At 51.1% G+C, this 17,889-nt stretch overlaps 2 protein-coding genes across 9 annotated transcripts; one reads left to right on the plus strand and one right to left on the minus strand.

The window, feature by feature from the left end:
- Window positions 1-2,705: 2,705 nt before the first annotated feature.
- Window positions 2,706-9,999, minus strand: LOC121598842 (integrator complex subunit 6-like). 3 transcript variants are annotated; one of them, XM_041926185.1, is made up of 4 exons: window positions 9,858-9,999; window positions 8,866-9,044; window positions 8,588-8,784; window positions 2,706-7,533 (listed from the first exon to the last, which is right to left on the minus strand). In XM_041926185.1, the coding sequence occupies exon 4, from the start codon at window positions 7,423-7,425 to the stop codon at window positions 3,037-3,039; it is 4,389 nt and encodes a 1,462-aa protein (XP_041782119.1). In that variant the 5' UTR covers window positions 7,426-7,533; window positions 8,588-8,784; window positions 8,866-9,044; window positions 9,858-9,999; the 3' UTR covers window positions 2,706-3,036. The 3 variants fall into 3 exon arrangements, with proteins under 3 accessions (XP_041782119.1, XP_041782130.1, XP_041782111.1); XM_041926196.1 differs by lacking the exon at window positions 9,858-9,999 and adding an exon at window positions 9,483-9,795; XM_041926177.1 differs by lacking the exon at window positions 8,866-9,044.
- Window positions 10,000-12,791: 2,792 nt separating this feature from the next.
- On the plus strand, window positions 12,792-16,085 carry LOC121595176 (T-complex protein 11-like protein 1). 6 transcript variants are annotated; one of them, XM_041918889.1, is made up of 4 exons: window positions 12,792-12,899; window positions 14,122-14,188; window positions 14,275-15,780; window positions 15,863-16,085. In XM_041918889.1, exon 3 carries the CDS (start codon window positions 14,590-14,592, stop codon window positions 15,763-15,765), a length of 1,176 nt encoding a protein of 391 aa, XP_041774823.1. In that variant the 5' UTR covers window positions 12,792-12,899; window positions 14,122-14,188; window positions 14,275-14,589; the 3' UTR covers window positions 15,766-15,780; window positions 15,863-16,085. The 6 variants fall into 6 exon arrangements, with proteins under 6 accessions (XP_041774823.1, XP_041774811.1, XP_041774860.1 ...); XM_041918877.1 differs by having other exon boundaries at window positions 14,275-16,085; XM_041918926.1 differs by lacking the exon at window positions 12,792-12,899 and adding an exon at window positions 13,062-13,100 and having other exon boundaries at window positions 14,275-16,085.
- The last annotated feature ends 1,804 nt before the right edge of the window (window positions 16,086-17,889 follow it).

The raw sequence follows: 17,889 nt of genomic DNA on the forward strand, positions 1-17,889 counted from the left end.
GACTACACGCAAAGCAGCGTCGCAGGCTTTATTATATACATATAAGTTACATTCAGTTTGGAGACGATGGTGACTTCAAGAAACTCATTCGTTAACAGGAATGAGCAGATATTTTATTAACTTTAACGAAAACTTTCATCAGTATAATATTAGACATTTCACTTTTTTGTGTATGCCAAATGAAACGAAAGATAAAAGAGGCTCTAATTCGCTTACCTTGGCAAGATGTGAACCACATGGGAAGATTCTGGTGTGTGTCTCTAAACGTTGCCAGAATGATTACTATTTAACTACACTACCATTATGGACCTACTGAAAGGGTTTTGCTAAATCTATTACCACTAACATTAATGTTACAATGCACACCTTCTACTGCTGATTGCGCTGCTGGGGCATGGTTTTTGACGCTCGACTAATTGCACCAGCCCTACTGCTGGAGCTGGAGCATATGAAACCGAACTGTTTTACATCATCTACAAACCCAGCAGAATTCTGTATTTCTCTTTCTCTCTACCCCACCACACACACGCACACTCTATCTCTTTTTCCCTTTGTAAATACGGGTCCGGACAGTGCGGTCCTGTTCGACTGCACTGCTCGAGTTTTCGTTGTTGACTGGTTGCTTATTTTTCACACAGCCGTGGAGGAAAATAGGCACGCCATATTTGTTTCCCCCCCGATAAGCAAGCGTAGCCTCTTTCACCCAATGTGTTTCATTCCATTTCTATCCCGCTTCTAAGCATGGACAAAGCAGTGCGAGCTGTGTGTGTGTGTCTCGCTCGCAGCCTGATATAAAAACCAGGCGCAGGCGCTGCGAATTTTCTGCCCCTTTTCAGATGTACAGGAACCTGAAATAGTACAGCGCAATCCACTGCAGATGGAGCTAGTACTTATAACTTCCTACAAAATAAAAGTCTACCGTACGGTCACACTGGCAAACATCAGGACAACGATGGCACCATGCTAACCAATAGCATGTTGCATGCTTTTTTTGCATGCTGACCAGTGTTGCTGTGCCAAGTAACTCTTTGCAAAGAGGAGATGAGCTCGATTGTTCAATATCAAGTGAATTGCCAACGCTCTATGTCGCTCTGTACGCTTCTTGAGTTCCTGGCTTCTTGAGCTCCGCACGATCCTTGCGCTCGGTCACGGCTCTACACACTCCACCCATTCAATGGCGTAGCTCATTACAACACAAACTTGTTTGAGACATAAAAATATAGGTTTTTGTTAATCATTATTTATATTTACATTTTTTCTACAATTATACTTTTTTTATGCTTGCTCTGATCGTATAGACCACACTTTCTTCATTTAAAAACAAACGCGCAAAATAACAAAATATAATATTCCGGATAACAATACTTAAAACAGATGATACCCATGACACGTCACGGAACAAGCTCAGAGCTCTCGCGTGGAAGAGGTCGCTCTTACGCTCCCTCCCATCAACACTGCGTGTTAACATAGACGACGGTGCCGACTTTCGATTTGCAATTGCGAACGCAAAAGCAATATTTAATTACAAGTTTTCTTGATTTCGCATACGCGAAAGTTGCACTGCTGTCTCAAAACGGTGCTACTAACCGTGTTGCCATAAAGTTGAAGCATGCTTCGCACGGTCAAAACGACCGTTAGCATTCTTCGCTCACCCCCATCGTAACGGCTGTTCTTTCTGCTATCTAGATCTATCTAGATTAATTAGCAATTTGTTTAGTTAAAAAAAAAAGAAGCCTCGTTATCGTAGATGTTGTAATTTTAGCTTATTGTTCTATTCTATTTTTTTTCTTTGCAATTTCTAGGTCTTTGATAGCGTACAGCGATCCAAAGAATGATACATAAAAGTACTGTTTAGGCTAACGCTACACTTAGTTAAAAGACGTATTAAAATCAGGGGGCATCAACCAAAAACAGAAAACTAATTACACAGTTTGTATATTGCTTCGTATATGACCTCGTTCTGCGGCACGGCAACACCTCCTTCGAGCTGGATAGCTCGCTCAGCAGGGCGTTCCCGCACGCACAGAACTAGCTAGCCGGCTGTATAGGATCGATTATTAAGTCACTGATAGCCAGCCAGTACAGAGATACCGTGAAGGGAGGTCCTAACCGATCCTAACTCTCCACATGCTGGAACCGGCTCGAGAGCGTACGTTCGGAGCTGGCCGGAGTGGTTCCGCGCCCAGCTCCGACTGTGACACACTCGGAATCGTAGCCGCTCCACAGCGCTCCCATCACCGTTAGAGATAAGACGGACCACCAAGCCCGATAACGGGGAGGGTTTGGAGTCATTTATAATACAGGGTTTCCCACGATTTACTGGATGGTTCCCATCAATTTTTGGTGGTTTCCTAAATTTTTTTTTGGAGCGTTCCCACGATTTTTTGGCCGTTTCCCAGAATTTGTTGGTCCAATTGTATTGATATCCAATCGGAAAATACCAATAAATTATGGGAACAAACCAAACATCTATGGGATACGATCAAAACATCGTGGGAACGCACCAAAAAATCATGGAAACTGACCAATAAATCGTGGAAACCCTGTAAAGGTGTGATTGCTTCAATGGCGTGGAGCACATGCACAATCAACAAGGAGAGACGGGGAAGAAAAAGAAACGAATAAAAAAAGCCCCTTTTACGGTGTACGCCTACAGAAACGCAAAAGATTAAAAGTAAAATTAAAGTAAAGCAACTCGCATACAATAAACCAAACATACTGAGCATTTATCCGTCTAGCGCAGTCATCCCTTGGCGCAGTAGGCCGGGGCGTTTCACAGACAAACCGCTCGGTGCAATGTGCCGAATCGCTGCAGCCGGTTGGCAATGCAGGAGCGCTGCCCCACCGCCACAGAATGATGGCAATAATATTGCACTGGATTGATTGGAACTATTGCACCAAGCGATTGCTGGCTTGCACCAAGCCGCCGCGTCAAGCCCTGCCCCAAAACCGGCTGCATTAGTTGATACTGGCGTTGGCTGTCGCAAACGAATGAAACTAAAGGGTGGTGCGCGGATGGGCCGCTCCACCTACGAGCTAGGAGAACGGTACGTGCACCGCTTCCGTAAAGTGATTGTTATGACTAAATTCAATGGTCCCGTACGGGCCGCCGATGCTGTTGTTCAGGTAGGCGGCCGCACCCGGCGGTGTCGTGCTGCGGTACGCCTCGCTGCTACTGCCGTACGCGGACGCGCCGGCATCGTGCGCAAAGTACAGATTGTCCGGCGTGAGGGCGTGCTCCTGCTCGTCCTCCAGCAGCCCGTCGCTGTTGCCGTACGCGTAGTACGTGTTGGTCGAGCCGCCGTCGCCCTCCTGCTGCTGCTGCTTGTGGCGCGACCGCTTCATGCCGGTTGCCGCGTGCGACCGGGCCCACCATTCCTGTATGCACTCCACCATCCGGTGGCGCCGGAACCGGCGCGCCTCCTGCACGCACGCGTCCACGAAGTGCTTGCGCGTCGCCCGGCTGCCCTGCACCAGCTCGAGATGCTTGAGCAGCTGGGCGTAGTCCCGGCCCGGCCGCCGGATGTCGCGGTACACGATCGAGCGCGTCCGCAGGTTCGTCTCCTCGATGCGCTCCAGCTCCTGCTCGTCCTCGACGCACGAGTAGAGCGCGTAGTTGTAGTCCCAGTTGAGCGTCGGCTGCACCGCACCGTCGCACCCGCCGTTCATCGCGGCGGAGACGAGCCCGTTCGCCAGCACCATCACCGGGTCGGCATCGGGGGCTGTGCCGCCGCCCGCCTGGTGCGCACCGCCACTGCTCGTACTGCTGATGACGGTGGGCCGGTCGGCAGGGGGACTGTCGCCGTAATGGCCGTCCTTGTCGCGGTCGCTGTCGCTACCGTTGTGGCAGGTTTTGAGGATGTTGGAAATTTTCAGCACGTCCGTCAGGTCGTTGCCGGCCTCGAGGCTCCATTGCGACACCGCCGGATGGCGGACCGGCGCCGCTGCCCGTTGCTCGTGCCCTTGTTGCTGCTGCTGCTGCTGCTGCTGCTGCTCCTCCTGCTGCTCCTCCTGCTGCTGCTCTTGCTGTTGCTCCTGCTGCTGCTCCTGCTGCTCCGGCTGCTCCTGCTCCTGCATCCTCAGTACGTCCGCTGCGTCCGCCGCACTCGCCTCCATCCCCCACTGCACTACCGACGCATGGCGTGACGTTGGCCGCTGCTCTGGCGGCTGTGCTTGCTGCTGGGGCGCGGGCTCCAAAGCTGCAGGCTCGGAGTGCTGCTCCGTCAGCGACTTTGTAGGCTCAGCCAGCGGGTCCACCGCTTGCTTCGGCTCCTCCGCCCGGAGTGCCGGCTCCACCGCAGCGCCCACCCGTTCAGGCTCCGCGTCCACCTCCATAGCGTCGCTGTGCGCTGGCTCCTCCGCGGCCGCACTCAGCGCCGGCTGCACCGTCTGGTCCGCTTGTAACCGTGCCGCCGAGCTTTGCTCCGCTTCCGCTCGTACCCGCTCGTGGCTCGTGTCGATATGATCGTCCGCCTGGACGCTTTCCGGGCGTGGCGGTGCAGCCCCATCCGCCATCGCCTGCTCCTCCCCCAGCGCTCCCAGTGGTACATTCGCTTCTTCCGCCGCTAGGTCGGCCTGCTCCACCACCATGCGCTCCCTTTGTTCCGTAAGCTCGATGTGCGGTTTCACCCCACCGTCCGTGCTGCCGTCCGGTCTAGGTGCAATTGCCTGCTCCGCGGCCTGCTCCGCTTGCCGCACGTTTGTCTCGGCCGTCTCCTCGCCCTGCTCCTCCATCTCCTCCTCCACGTCGGCCTCCTCCCTCTCAACCAGCAGGCTCTCCCTCTTCCCGTCGTCTCGCTCTCCCGCACCGTCCGCACTCACCGGCTCGGTTGCGTCCCTGTCTACCTTCTTTGCCGGCTCCGCTTCGGCCACGTGCGCACCAACCTTATTGTCGGGCTGCTGCTCGTGCGTCTGCTTTTTGGGCGAGTAAGCGACGCTTTCGTCCGCTCGGGGCTGCTCCTTCTCGCCGACGATGCCAGGCGAGCCCGCACGGCGTATTACCACCTTCACCTCGGCCACCGCCACCTCCGCCATGCTTTGGTGCGCTCCAGTTCCGCTCGGTGCTGCCGCCGTCGTCGTTGTCGTCGCCGTGGCTTCCGTTAGCGCCGCCGCTCCCCCAGCCACACTGGCCCCCTCGGGCAGGGGCTCGCGGTGGTGGTTCGGCACTCCCAGCTCCCCGACCGGGTCGTCGAGCGGGTCGAGCGCCATCACCAGGCAGCCCTCGGTATCGTCCTCGGTGTCGCTGCCGGACCCGCTAAGCTCGGACCCGCTCTCGTCGTCGGTCGTCAGCGGGTCGCCCATGCTCGACTCGTCCCCCGACAGCGAGCCGGACGCGCTGCTGCCGCCGCTGCTGCTGCTGGCCAGCTCCATCGCGGACCGCTTGAACACGTAGTCCTTCCGGATCGGGCCCGCCTTGCGCTTCCGGGTCAGCCGCGTCACCGTGCCCTGCTCGAGGCTTTTCTTCATGTGGCTGCTGCCCGGGTGCGGGCCCGGCAGCCCGCTCGCCTTCATCGGGGCGAGATCGTTCAGGTCCGCCTCGTCCACCATCACCATGTTCTTGTCCTTCTTGTACGGGTTGCCAAACATGTGCTGCCGCACGTTCGTCGGCTCGAGCTCGCGGAGCGGCGTCTCCTTGTTCTTCAGATACTCCTGGTAGTTGCCCATGTCCGAGATCGGCAAACAGTGGCCCGAATCCTTGGTGAACACGTGGATCCCGCTCGTCGGCAGGTGGAAGAAGTTCTCCCGCATCCGGGCAATCTCGTCGATCAGGTCGCGGCGCGGAATGTCGTACGGGTTGCGGTAGTTTTTCGTCGCCGCCGTCTGTATGATCGACGGTATCACGATCGTGTAGCTGTCGAAGCTGGCAATCTCCATGTGCATCTTGGTGAACGTGTCCTTCAGCATCGGGTGCGTCACGATGTCGCGCTTGAGCTGCTGGCCGCCGGTCAGCTTCGCCGTCTCGAGCTGATGGTAGGCCGGTTTCGGCTGCTTCAGCTGCTTGAGTACGCGCAGGCACAGGTTCTCCTGGTCCTGCTTGGCCGTGTTCTTCATCTGCTTCAGATAGTTGGCCACCGCCGGGCACAGGTAGCTGTCGAGATTCTCCGGCAGTATGTACTGCACCAGCTGGTACGGCACGTTCGGGGTGGTCGCGAGCGCCCGCCGCAGGAACGGACAGTAGTACTGCGGGATCGTCTTGACGTAGTTGGTGAACTTGTACACCCAGTCGTTCGGCGGGTTCAGGTTGAACTTGTGAAACAGATCGTTGATGAGCGGCAGCAGCATCTGGTAGTTGTACGGCAGCACGTACAGGTGCACGATCGGCAGCGTGCTGTTCGGCTTGAGGTAGCCGAACGGCATCTCGCCCTGCATCCCGGTCGACACGATCAGCGGCCACACCTTGTTCGACTCCTTCTTCGACAGGATCTGCAGCGTGAGCGGGCTCGCCTCGAGCTCGTACTTGTCGATCGGGAAGTTGCGCAGCACCTGCGGCTCGTCGCAGCACGGCGAGATGATCTTGATCTTCGGGTGGGCGTCGCGCGGCGGCAGACTGGTCAGCTTCGGGTCCGGCCAGTACGGCTCCGGTATCGGCCAGTAGCCGACCGGGAACGTCTTCTGCGACGGGTGCTGCTTCGGCACGTAGATCATGCGCTTGGTCGACTGGAACTGCAGCTCGGCCGCGCCGCCCCCGTCGCCCCCGTTCGCGATCAGCTGGTCGAAGTGGATCACCACGCCCGGCTGCACCTTCTGCACCAGGCTCTCGATGCACTGGTTCAGCACGTAGTGCGACTTGATCTTGTACGACCGGCCCCCGGTCACCTCGCACATCTTCTCGATCATCGAGTCGTCGTGCGGCACCTTCCCGTCCGCCCGCTCCTCCACCCGGTTGCCCGGCATGCGCAGCACCAGCGAGAACAGCCGCTGGTCCCACCGGAACGGCTCCTTCGTCAGCTTCGTGCCCGGCATCTGGGCGTGCAGCGGCAGTATGATCTCCTGGTGCACCCCGTTCCGGAACGCGTACTTACCGCCGTCGGTCAGCACGATGATCACGGACGGCTCGAGGTAGAACGGGCACCGGCCCTGCCCGTACGTGTCGATGCCGGACTGCATCCGGTTCAGGTTGAGCAGATCGAACGCGTTCTTCAGCGCCTCGCCCATCGACGTCAGCCCGTTGCTCTGCAGGTTCTTCAGCTCGTTCATGAAGGTGGCGTGGTTCTCCTTCCAGCCCGCCTTCACGTTGTTCGGCGGATCCTCGAACGTGAGCAGCATGTACCGGTCGCCCATGCAGTCCTGCGATCGCTGCCGGAACTTGAGGAACGTTTCCACCGCACCCTTGGCGATGTCGAGATACGTCTTCTGCACACCGTTCACCAGCGCCCGCTGGCACATCGAGGCGGACGTGTCCACCAGGAACACGATGATCGTCATCTTTTAGCTGGTGCCGGTTGCGAACCTGCTGCCGAGTGCGAACCTGCTGCCCGGTGCGCCGCACGACATGCCGGATTTGCCCTGCTCGTGCTGGGGCGCAGCGCCGCTCTGGAACGGCCGGGGGAGAAGTTGAAGAATTGGCAATTAGTTTGTGTGTGTGTGTGTGTGTGTGTGTATGGGGACAGACGACTGGAAAAATAAAGTTTTCGTCGGAATCGATTCCGGCTAGCTCCGAAGTTTTCTGGAATCGATTTCTGACAGCAGGTCCGGAATTGGAATCGGAATCAGCTCTAGAATCGGTTCCGGAATTGGAATCTGAATCGGTTCCGGACACAGATTCGGTTTTGGAATCGGTTCCGGACACAGATTCGGTTTTGGAATCGGTTCCGGAAACGGATTCGGTTTTGGAATCTCTTTCGGAAGCAAAACCGGGTTTGGAATCGGTTCCGGAAACGGATTCGGTTTTGGAATCTCTTCCGGAAGCAAAATCTGGTTTGGAATCGGTTCCAGAATTGGTTTCGGAATCAGAATCGGATCCGAAATTTGAATCGGCTCCGGAGTCGGAATCAGTTCCGGAATCGGAATTGGCTCCAAAATCAGAATCGGCTTGTTCTTCTGAAACTTGTTATTTCAATTCAAGAAGTGATTCTCATTCCAGAGCTAATTCCAATTCTGGTGTTAATTCTAAATAGTAGGTCCAGAATCGGAATTGGAATTAGCTCTGGAATCGGTTTCGGCGTCAGAATCAGGTCCGGAATTGGCTTCGAAATCGGAGGCGGTTTAGGCATGTCCATAGGAATGGTGTTTGCAGCTATCAATTCGTAGTATCATTGAGCCCAAAGAATCCCAATTAACTTGTAAACGATCAATTCGCATGGAGATTCCTGGACTGATTTCGTTTTTACTGAGACTTGTTATTTCAATTCAATAACTGAATATTATTTCGGAGCTAGTTCCAATTCTGCAGGCAATTCTGCATACTTTTCCAGAGCAAATTGCGATTCCCAGGCCGATTCCGAATTTGATTCCGGATGCGGAAGCGATTCGAGCATCGGAATCGGCTCCGAAATTGATTCCGAACACGAAATCGGGTAGGTCCGATTTCGAGCTCCCATCGCAAGATTAGGCGGAGGAAAGCCAGAAACAAAAAGTGTATCCGTACCAGATAGCAGCCGCTTGCTTCGGGTTTCACTGCACGGCGAGGATATCCGCTACCGGTCACACGCTCGCACAGGGGTGCTCACGCTCCAGAGGAACTCCCTCTCCTAGGAGGCGTTTTTTTCGGTTGGCGGGCTGAACGACGAAGTTGATTGCGGTTGATGGCGTATTCTTTCAAATGCGTCAGTTACCGGACAGCATCTACGGGAGAGGGAGAGACAAGGAGAGACCAAACGGAACCATGAACACGATACGAATGGCAGTTAAACCGTTACGACTTACACGCTGTTGTGTATTTTCTTTTCTTTTTTCAAATAGTTAGCTAACAGTCTTCAGTACTAAGTGTTCTATTCGCGCAAGGAGCGTTCCGTTTACGCAAGACAACGTTCCAGAGTTGACCCCTCTGCCGCCGCCGGTTCTAGGCAGTCATAATTCATTCAACACGTTACACAAGACTCGTTCTATTCAAAAAGTTCGAAAGAATGGCAACACGGGCACATAATTATTAATTCATCTTTCCAGCGCGCTCTCGGCACACTTGTTGAAGGCTTGATACCGTCTCCCCGGGAAGGGATGTCCCCAAAAAACCCCAAAGAAAAACAAAACGCTTAAAGATCACTGTGTCCCAACCACCCGAATAAGCGCAACCACCACACGCTCACACACACACACGCACGCACGCACCAGTCATTCACGATACCATGCGCTTTCGATCCACGTACATACACGCGCGAACGCACTCATTCACGGAACAAACACCAGCTTCATTCGTCAATGGGGATAACGACGAACCACGGAACAGATGGGGAGGGGTGGGGGGAGTTTCACACAAAACCGCAACGGGATCCTGCCGTAGACCCAAGCCGTGAATGCAAATCCATCCTCAGCACCCACCTTACCATTCGGCTACATTCACTTTCCGCCGTACACGGCGCTAGGAAAACTGCGGAGCAGTACGTAACTGTATGAGTGTGTGAAAGTGTCAGACGGTTGTGTGAGTTTCAGTGTGTGTATATGCTTGAATGAAGCAAGGTACGTGTGCGTGTATGTGTGTGTGTTTGAAGTAGAGCTTTGAAGGTGAGCGCAAGCCTGGTGGCTCCTGCGGTCGTGCACACTGTGCTCTGGAGGGTTTTGATCGAACGTTTTTGCAGCAAAATATCTGCCACCGTGCCGTTTCGGATGTGTCGCCCTCTGCCGTCCCTAGAATTACTGGCAGGCAGTGTGCTCCTTTCGATACTGTCGATCGGTGAACTTTGCATATTTCAGCAGCTTACCTCTCGTCCAAATCGGCCGTATTATTGTGTGCGTTGTGCCCGACTCATTGCCCCTATCGGCCAGCGCTGGCACACACGGGCAGGCGTTACGCGTTTCACTGTACGTGTCAAAATCAGGCCCGCACGGTGCCCAAGCTCGCTAGACGGTGTTACCCAAGGTGTGTATGCGTATGAGGAAGGTGCGTCACTGAGCAATGTGACATTTCACGTCTTGACACAACAACACTCGGAAGGGGGGCTTCGGCATTAGAATCGGTAGGAGGGTATAGATTTTTCTTTGCGTTTTGACATAACAATTTCCAATGATGACGCATGCAAAATGCGAATTTTTATCGCGCTTTTTAAAAACACTTACCTTGGGTGTTACCATCGTGGGGATTACAGTTGACAGTCACCGTTCAAAAAGACATAGAGTGACAACGTCTCGTACGACAAAAAGTAGCTCAAATTTTCCCACATTTCTCAAGTAGGATGTGATTTTACCGGAAGGCCTGTCAAAATTTTATACGGGATTTGACAGATAACCCAAGTGCCACAAATCCACTAAACGACCACTCAACGGCTTCTAAACGACTCAAGTTCTCTACCTAAACGGAATATAGAAAGACTTCGTTTAGCAGACGGCAAACGACTCATTCATTCTAAAAATAGCAAAAAAGCTGGTGGCGCTCTCTGTTGGTGGGATATCCCAACCAGTTGAGCTTCATCGCTTGGAGGAGAGCTTTCTCATTTCCTCTGTACTGTTGTATGGTTTCGCATTGAAGTTATGCATCGCTAGAACTAGAACGGCGATACAATAGTTTAATTACTAAACTCCAATGGAAACCACCAGTACTGAAGCAAGTGGGAATTGAGTTATGGTCGTTGGTGTTGATACCCACGTATCTGACCACACGACCATTAACATAGATTTTTACTCAGAAAGTTATAAGGCTATATAGGTCATGATAAGATGAAACTTGTCGAAGCACATTGCAAGAACAGGATAGCAATATAATGATGAGTTGTAATACGCCATCTATTGATCAAACCAATGAAGCTGTGGAGCTTTCATTTTTTTATATGGATATTCAATTTTCCAGTCGTTTAAGCTTAATCTGTGGCGCTTGGGAACGTTGGACGTGCGATTTCGTCGTACAGTCTGTTCCCGAGTTCGCTGTTCTCGACTTACGCTGAATCGGAGATACGCTGTTTTCAAATTTTAACAGATCAAATCTACAGTACAATTTGCTTCAAGAATCGTCCAATACAGTTTGTATTGCATTTTTGCTAATAAATTTAATTCACTTACAAGCGATAAATACAAGAATATTCGGCACGAATCGTATCAAATAAATGATGAAGTGTATAAAAGTAAATTGTAAAAACGTGTAAATAAGTAAAAACGTGAAATTCAACGTATGCAGATATTCGACACGGATGCCTCGGAAATGCATAAACCACGTATGTCGAGAGTAGACTGTACAATAAAATTTAAAAAAGTCACTCCATTTGTCTGTAAAATTTATAGGATGACTCCTCCAATACAAACTACTCTTAGTTGAATATTATTTCGATTTTTACAGTGGTCAATTTTAGTTTTTTAAATTTTGTCTCGATAATCGTTACAAACGCATTCACAAAAATACCCTGAAATGCGTACTAGAATGTTTGTATCGCGTAATCGATTTTTTACATTAAATTAAAACTTCCTCGATTTTTTTATTTAATACATTCTATGCTCTACGCCTTGTTCTAGTTGAAACTAACAGTCTAGTTAAAATATTCTATTTTGACTTACACCTTGCTTCATAGCCTTTTTTATGCGTCGAGGATATCTTGTATTTGATATTTCATTACACACTAACTTCAACGGGCCATGTGTGGGCCAGGCACACCGAAAAACTACCGTAACGAAAAAATGTGATAGAGTAAATATAACGCATTGTAACGCTTTTATTTCCGCCCGACCGATTTCGGTTCACTCGTCGGCGCAGCGAAATTGCTGTTAGCGTGCTTCTGCAGTGCCAAACATCAATTTAACACAAATTAAATTTTAACATTCCTGTTATTCTCATCAAAATTGAGAAAAATAAAACTCACCAAATCGGCGATCGGCCAAACCTATGTGATAGTTGTGTTAATTTGTTGGTATGCAATGCAGAAGAAAACACACAGCAATTTTGTTGGGCTGCTGCTAGAAACACCGAAAAACCACCGTAACGAAAAAGTTTTAAAAGCGAAAAATAACGCTTGTTATTGTAAACAAACAAAAAGTGAATTTTGTTTTCTTCACTTTGGGTGAGAATAACAAGAAAATTTGAAATTAAGTTTTTGTTAAATTGCTGTTTTGCACTGCAAAACCACATTCACAGCAATTTCGTTCGGATATCGCTCGCCGGCAGGTGGACCGAAATCGATCTGCCGAAAAAATGAGCGTTACAATGCGTTACGTTTCGTCTGTCATTTTCTCCGTTACGGTGGGTTTTCGATGTGTCTGGGAGCGGCCTCACAGAACAATTGTTGTCAAAACAGTTTCATAAGCCCGGACCTTAATTTCTCTATAAAAATTTAATTTATAGAGAAATTTTATTTAAAAATAAAATTTTATGTATCGGCTGCCAGGCTCCTGCCGGACACACCGATAAATCCAACGTAACGAACCAATTTATAGCTGAAATATAACGCATTGTAACGCTCCTTTTTTGGTCCACTCGTCAGTGCAGCGAAAACCTAACTAAATTGCCGTTCGTCTTCTTCTACCGACATCAATTTAAAGCAAAACTTTACTTGAGTTTTTCATTTATTTTCATCAACAAGTGTTTTTTTAATGCCACTTCGTTTCGTAACGGTGTGGTTTTCGGTGCGTCTGGCTGCGCCCATAGACGTCAAACGTCACGTTGAATTGTTTGAGAACGACCCTCCCCCACCACTCGAAAACTCTATTCCTATATAAAGAGACGACAAAAACTTCGCAAGTGTTAGTTTCAAACAATCAGCAACGCCCGAAGGACGGTCGTGCTCGTGCGTGTGTGTATTAGTGGAATTTGCAGTGTGTAGCAGGTGAGAAAGCCAATTACGGAAAAGAGGAAGTCTTTGTTGGTCAACATCAGCTGCGAGAGACATACGCGTTAGCCAGTAGTGCGTCGTACTACATTGAAAAGTGTGACCCAATACTAGCCCCAGTTTCTATTTTCGCTGCCAAAACTACGAAAGCTCTCTCTCTCTCTCGGGTCCCGGGAGGGGAGACAACTACGCTAATAGGTGGTTCATGTTTTCTGTAAGGGTGCAATTGCCCTTCGAAACATGTTTTTTCTTTCTTTCGTTCATTTCTCTCTGTTTTGTCCCTTTGTTTGTGTTGCGCAGCTAAATACGCATTATTAGAAAATCAACATGTTGTGACGGGCGTGAAGTGTCCAGCTGGGGACGGGTTGTGTTTTAAAACTTTTGCAGGAAGTGGTAAACATTACGCGCTCCGTATTTCCAGTCGCTACAATCAATATGCAATCGTTCGATGATTCCCACTGCTGATGTTTGCTGCTCCAAAAGCGCAAGAGTGCAGAACCAAACTCAATGTCTCTGGTATATTTGCCTTTTATGGGGTTGTACGGGCAAGAAAAAGTATGAAGAGCTTTGTGCTCCATTTTGTCGTACCCGTATCCATGGCAACGCAAATCAATCAGCCCCAGACTGAGCAGGAAAACATGCAACTTCGATTTGTTAGTGCTCTTTGTTTAATTGAATTTCTAGTACAAACAGTAAGGCAAGATATGTATCGCCAAAAAAATAAAATAAAATAAAATAAAACAGCATACAACACTCTCTCCTCTCCTGGTCGCCCAAACAGTAAAGTTGGAGTAAAATATTTAAAAATAAAACACTTTCAGTTGTGTTGTAATCCCCGCGCACGGTTCATAATTGCAACATCGCCACGGAAAAACAAAGCAACCGGGGAGTGGGAGGGTGCGCTTACTTGCCTGTAACGGATGGTTGCAGCACAATAAAGCTCAGCTGGTCGCATTCGAATCGGGAGCCGTACGTTATGTAACGTAAAATAAAATGCAGTTTTAGTTTTTCTTTGCGAAACCCTTGCGCATCTTCGTAAAAAATGTAGTTTACTTAAACATGTCTCAACATGCCGCCACATAAAGCAAACGGCCTGCTTCCAAATCAAGCGATAGAGAACGGATGAACGCCGTAACGCATACTGCTCATCTGTTGCTGGTACAGTGCATAGTTTTGTAATATATAAAAAAAAACTGTTTCTCATTCTTTGCGCATCTAGCTATTTCCGTCATCATTTCTGAGCAAATTGGTGGTTCTCGTCGCGACACGATGCCTGATAATACAGGGTAAGAGCTTCATTATACGCACCAACAAAGTTACAATAAGGCTAATATATCTGTGGCGTGGTGTGGTGCCCCCTCTTTCCTTGCAGACGCGACGCTCGCATGAAAAAGGAGGAACTCGCCACCGAAGATGACAAGAAGAAATTGCTCCTCGACATGGTGACGAAGCTGATGGAAGACGCGAGCCTGAACAGCGAGAACGCGCAGGACATTGGCTTCGTCATGCCGGCGACGGACGACGAGCCGGAAAAGTTCGTCCGCCTGTCCGACCTGGAGCGGTCGCTGGAAGACATGGCGCTCGTGCACGAGATAGCGATCAACGAGAAGTTCCAGCTGAAGCCGACCACCCCGGCTCGGTGGGCTACGTCGTGCAGAAGACGGTGAAGGACGCGTACTGGAATCTGATGCGCGAGCTGCTGGCCCAGCAGCCGCCCTGCTACACGATGGTGATACAGCTGCTGCTGGACATCAAGGAGACGTTCAAGTCGCTGCTCCGGGGCAACAACGACCGGGCGCTGGACGCCATCCTGGTGGTGTTGGACGAGCACAACATCCGCCAGCTGGCGGACGAGCACGGCGCCGCGGTGCTCGAGCACAACGCGCAGTTCATCATCAAGATCATGGGCATGGCGTGCTGTCCGGCGCGGGACGCCGAGATCGCGGCGCTCAAGCGCGAGCAGGACCCGATCGCGCAGCTGCGCGGCATCATGGAGGTGCTGGACAAGATGAAGCTCGACATGGCCAACTTTGTGCTCGCGTCGACGCGCGCCCAGTTCGTGCGCTACTCGGTCGACTACGAGCGCAAAAAGTTCGCCGAGCTGCAGACCCTGTGCGGCAACCAGTTCCCCGCCACGATGGAGTGGCTGAAGCGCAACAATCCCGCCGGCCGGGAGCGGCCGTCCGAGGAGGGCGCTGCCGGCGGCCACAATGGCGTGTCCGCCACGACGGGGCGCACCGTGCGGCTGACGGACGTGCTCATGCCGGACTACTACATCGATGCGTACCAGGAGCTGATCCAGCCGGGCGCGGACCACCCGTTCCCGGAGCTGCTCAAGCTGGATCTGGAGCGCGTGGTGCAGCTGAAGGAGCAGACGATGCGGCTGAGCGTGTGCGCCACCGTGATGCAGCTGACCTGCGCCACCGTACCGACGCTGGCCAACCATCCGAGGCGGTGCGATCTGGCGGCGAAGCTGGCCATCCTCAGCGCCGACTATCCGGGCAAGGTGGAGCTGCAGGAGCTGCTGGAAAGCCTCTGCGTGCAGGTGCTCGACTGCGTGTCGGCGCACGCCGACGAGCCGAGCGGACCGGCCGTGCCGGATGCGGCGAAGCAGGCACTGAAGACCCAGATACTGCGCATCGACCGCACCATGACCGTGTACAGCGTCGTCTGGCGCAAGATGATGCAGTACATGCGCGAGCTGCTGCTGACCGAGCGGGAGGAGCACGTGCCCTTTCCCGTCTGCTTCCGGGACTACCGCGACGAGACGGTCCAGCTGGCCGGCCAGTTCAAGCGGATTGTCTCGCACAACTTTGAAGTGTATGGCAATTTCTATTTACAATCGATGCAGGAGGCGGTCTAGGCACGCCCCGCCTAGGTTAGTTACTTTACTATAATTTGTGCGAACCCCCGTTTTGTACTAATGATTAATAGGACCTACCTTAATACTACATCTCCAGTTTATCTATCATCGATGTCAATAAACGTATCTATTGGCAGTGAATTTAGTCATACTGCTGTTTCGTTAACACCATTTCCCCTTGTAAGTATTATTTTTGTTCTGTTTCATTTGAAATGAGCTTTCGTTAGTTGTGATACGATGTATTTAATGCGGATGCATCCACTGTAACCATACATACATATATATAATGTAAATAAAAAAAAACCTTTTGTGAATTGTAACTGTACGGTTTCCTTTTTTTATGTTTTTCTTTTTCTTTTTTTGCGGAGTTGGTTGAAGGGAAGTATTGCTGATTCGTTCTTTGTTACAACGCACTTTGTGAGCAGCTTGCGATCTTTGCGCTAAGTATCGACGGTCATTCTGTGGCCCATCAACGACCAAATTTACTTACTTACTTATCCGGCACTACAACCGCTTTGCGGTCTTGGCCTGCCTCAGGAGTGTCCGAAACCGCTCACGGTCTCGCGCCTTCGTCTGTCAGTCCGTTATCCCGGCCTTAATGGCGGACGCCTCCACGCCATCTTGCCACCTCAATTTGGGCCTACCACGCCTCCTCTGTCCTTGTGGACGGCCTAAAAAGACTTTACGGGCTGGGTCGTCCGTTTCCATGCGTATAACATGGCCAGCCCACCGGAGCCTGGCGAGCTTTATACGCTGTACGACAGTGAGGTCGCCGTACATCTCGTATAGCTCGTCATTATAGCGGCTCCTCCATTGTCCTTCCACACATACGGGGCCAAGTATCCTTCTGAGCATCTTCCTCTCGAACGCGGCTAAGAGGGTTTCGTCAGATTTGGACAGTGTCCATGTCTCAGAGGCGTATGTGAGTACTGGTACTATATAGGTACTATATAGTCCCAGCTTCGTCCGTCGCGACAGGTTCTTTGAGGTAAACTGCTTTTTCAGGCTGTAGAATGACCGGTTGGCAGCCAGCATCCTTGCGCGCAACTCAGCTTCCATGCTGTTGTCGTTGCTGACCTTTGACCCAAGATAGGTGAATTGTGGGACGACTTCAAAAGTGCGTTCACCTATCTGTACGTCACACCTACGTAGATTCGGATTATTTATTGGTAGGTCCGCTGATGTTGCCACCATCAGTTTGGTCTTTGCCTCGTTTATCTGCAATCCGAGGCTCTCTGCCGCCTGCTCAATCCCTTGGTAGGCTTCTGCTACATAGGAGAGCCGCAGACCAATGATGTCTATATCATCAGCGTATGCCAGGATCTGGGTTGACTTATAGAAGATGGTTCCCGTAGTCTCCACCCTCGAGTCGCGGATGGCCCTCTCTAGCGCCAAGTTGAATAGGAGACAGGCAAGCCCGTCCCCCTGGCGCAGACCTTTGGTGGTAGCAAAAGGTCCTGAGAGTTTTCCATCCACCCTCACCTGGCATGTGACGTTGGTCATAGTCATTCTAACTAGCCTTATCAGTTTGGCCGGGATTCCAAATGAGCTCATAGCATCGTACAGTTTTACCCTGGCTATGCTATCGTATGCGGCTTTGAAGTCTATGAAGAGATGGTATGTGTCGTTTTTGTATTCAGCCATCTTCTCCAAGATCTGCCGCATGGTGAAGATCTGATCAGTGGTTGATTTTCCGTTTCGGAATCCTCTTTGATAGTTTCCTACTATCTCTTCGACGTGCGGGACAAGGCGATCCTGAAGGATCAGGGAGAATATTTTATAGGCGGTATTCAACACCGTAATACCCCTGTAGTTGTTGCAGTCCAACCTGTCTCCCTTCTTGTATACGGGGTAGATGATGCCGAGATTCCAATCACAAGGCATCGATTCGCTATCCCACACCTCAGTAACAATTTGATGAATCTCGTTTTCTAGTCGTGCACCTCCATTCTTGACCAGTTCAGCTGCAATTCCGCAAATTAGTGATGGGAAAAATGAAGATTTCGTCGGAATCGATTACGGATACTAATTTTCGGAATCGGTTCCGGAATTGATTTCGGAATCAAAACCAGCTCCGGAATCGGCTCCAGAATCGGTTCCGCAAGCGAATTGGCAACATGAATC

Source organism: Anopheles merus, chromosome X, assembly GCF_017562075.2.
Source record: "Anopheles merus strain MAF chromosome X, AmerM5.1, whole genome shotgun sequence".
Taxonomy (NCBI): domain Eukaryota; kingdom Metazoa; phylum Arthropoda; class Insecta; order Diptera; family Culicidae; genus Anopheles; species Anopheles merus.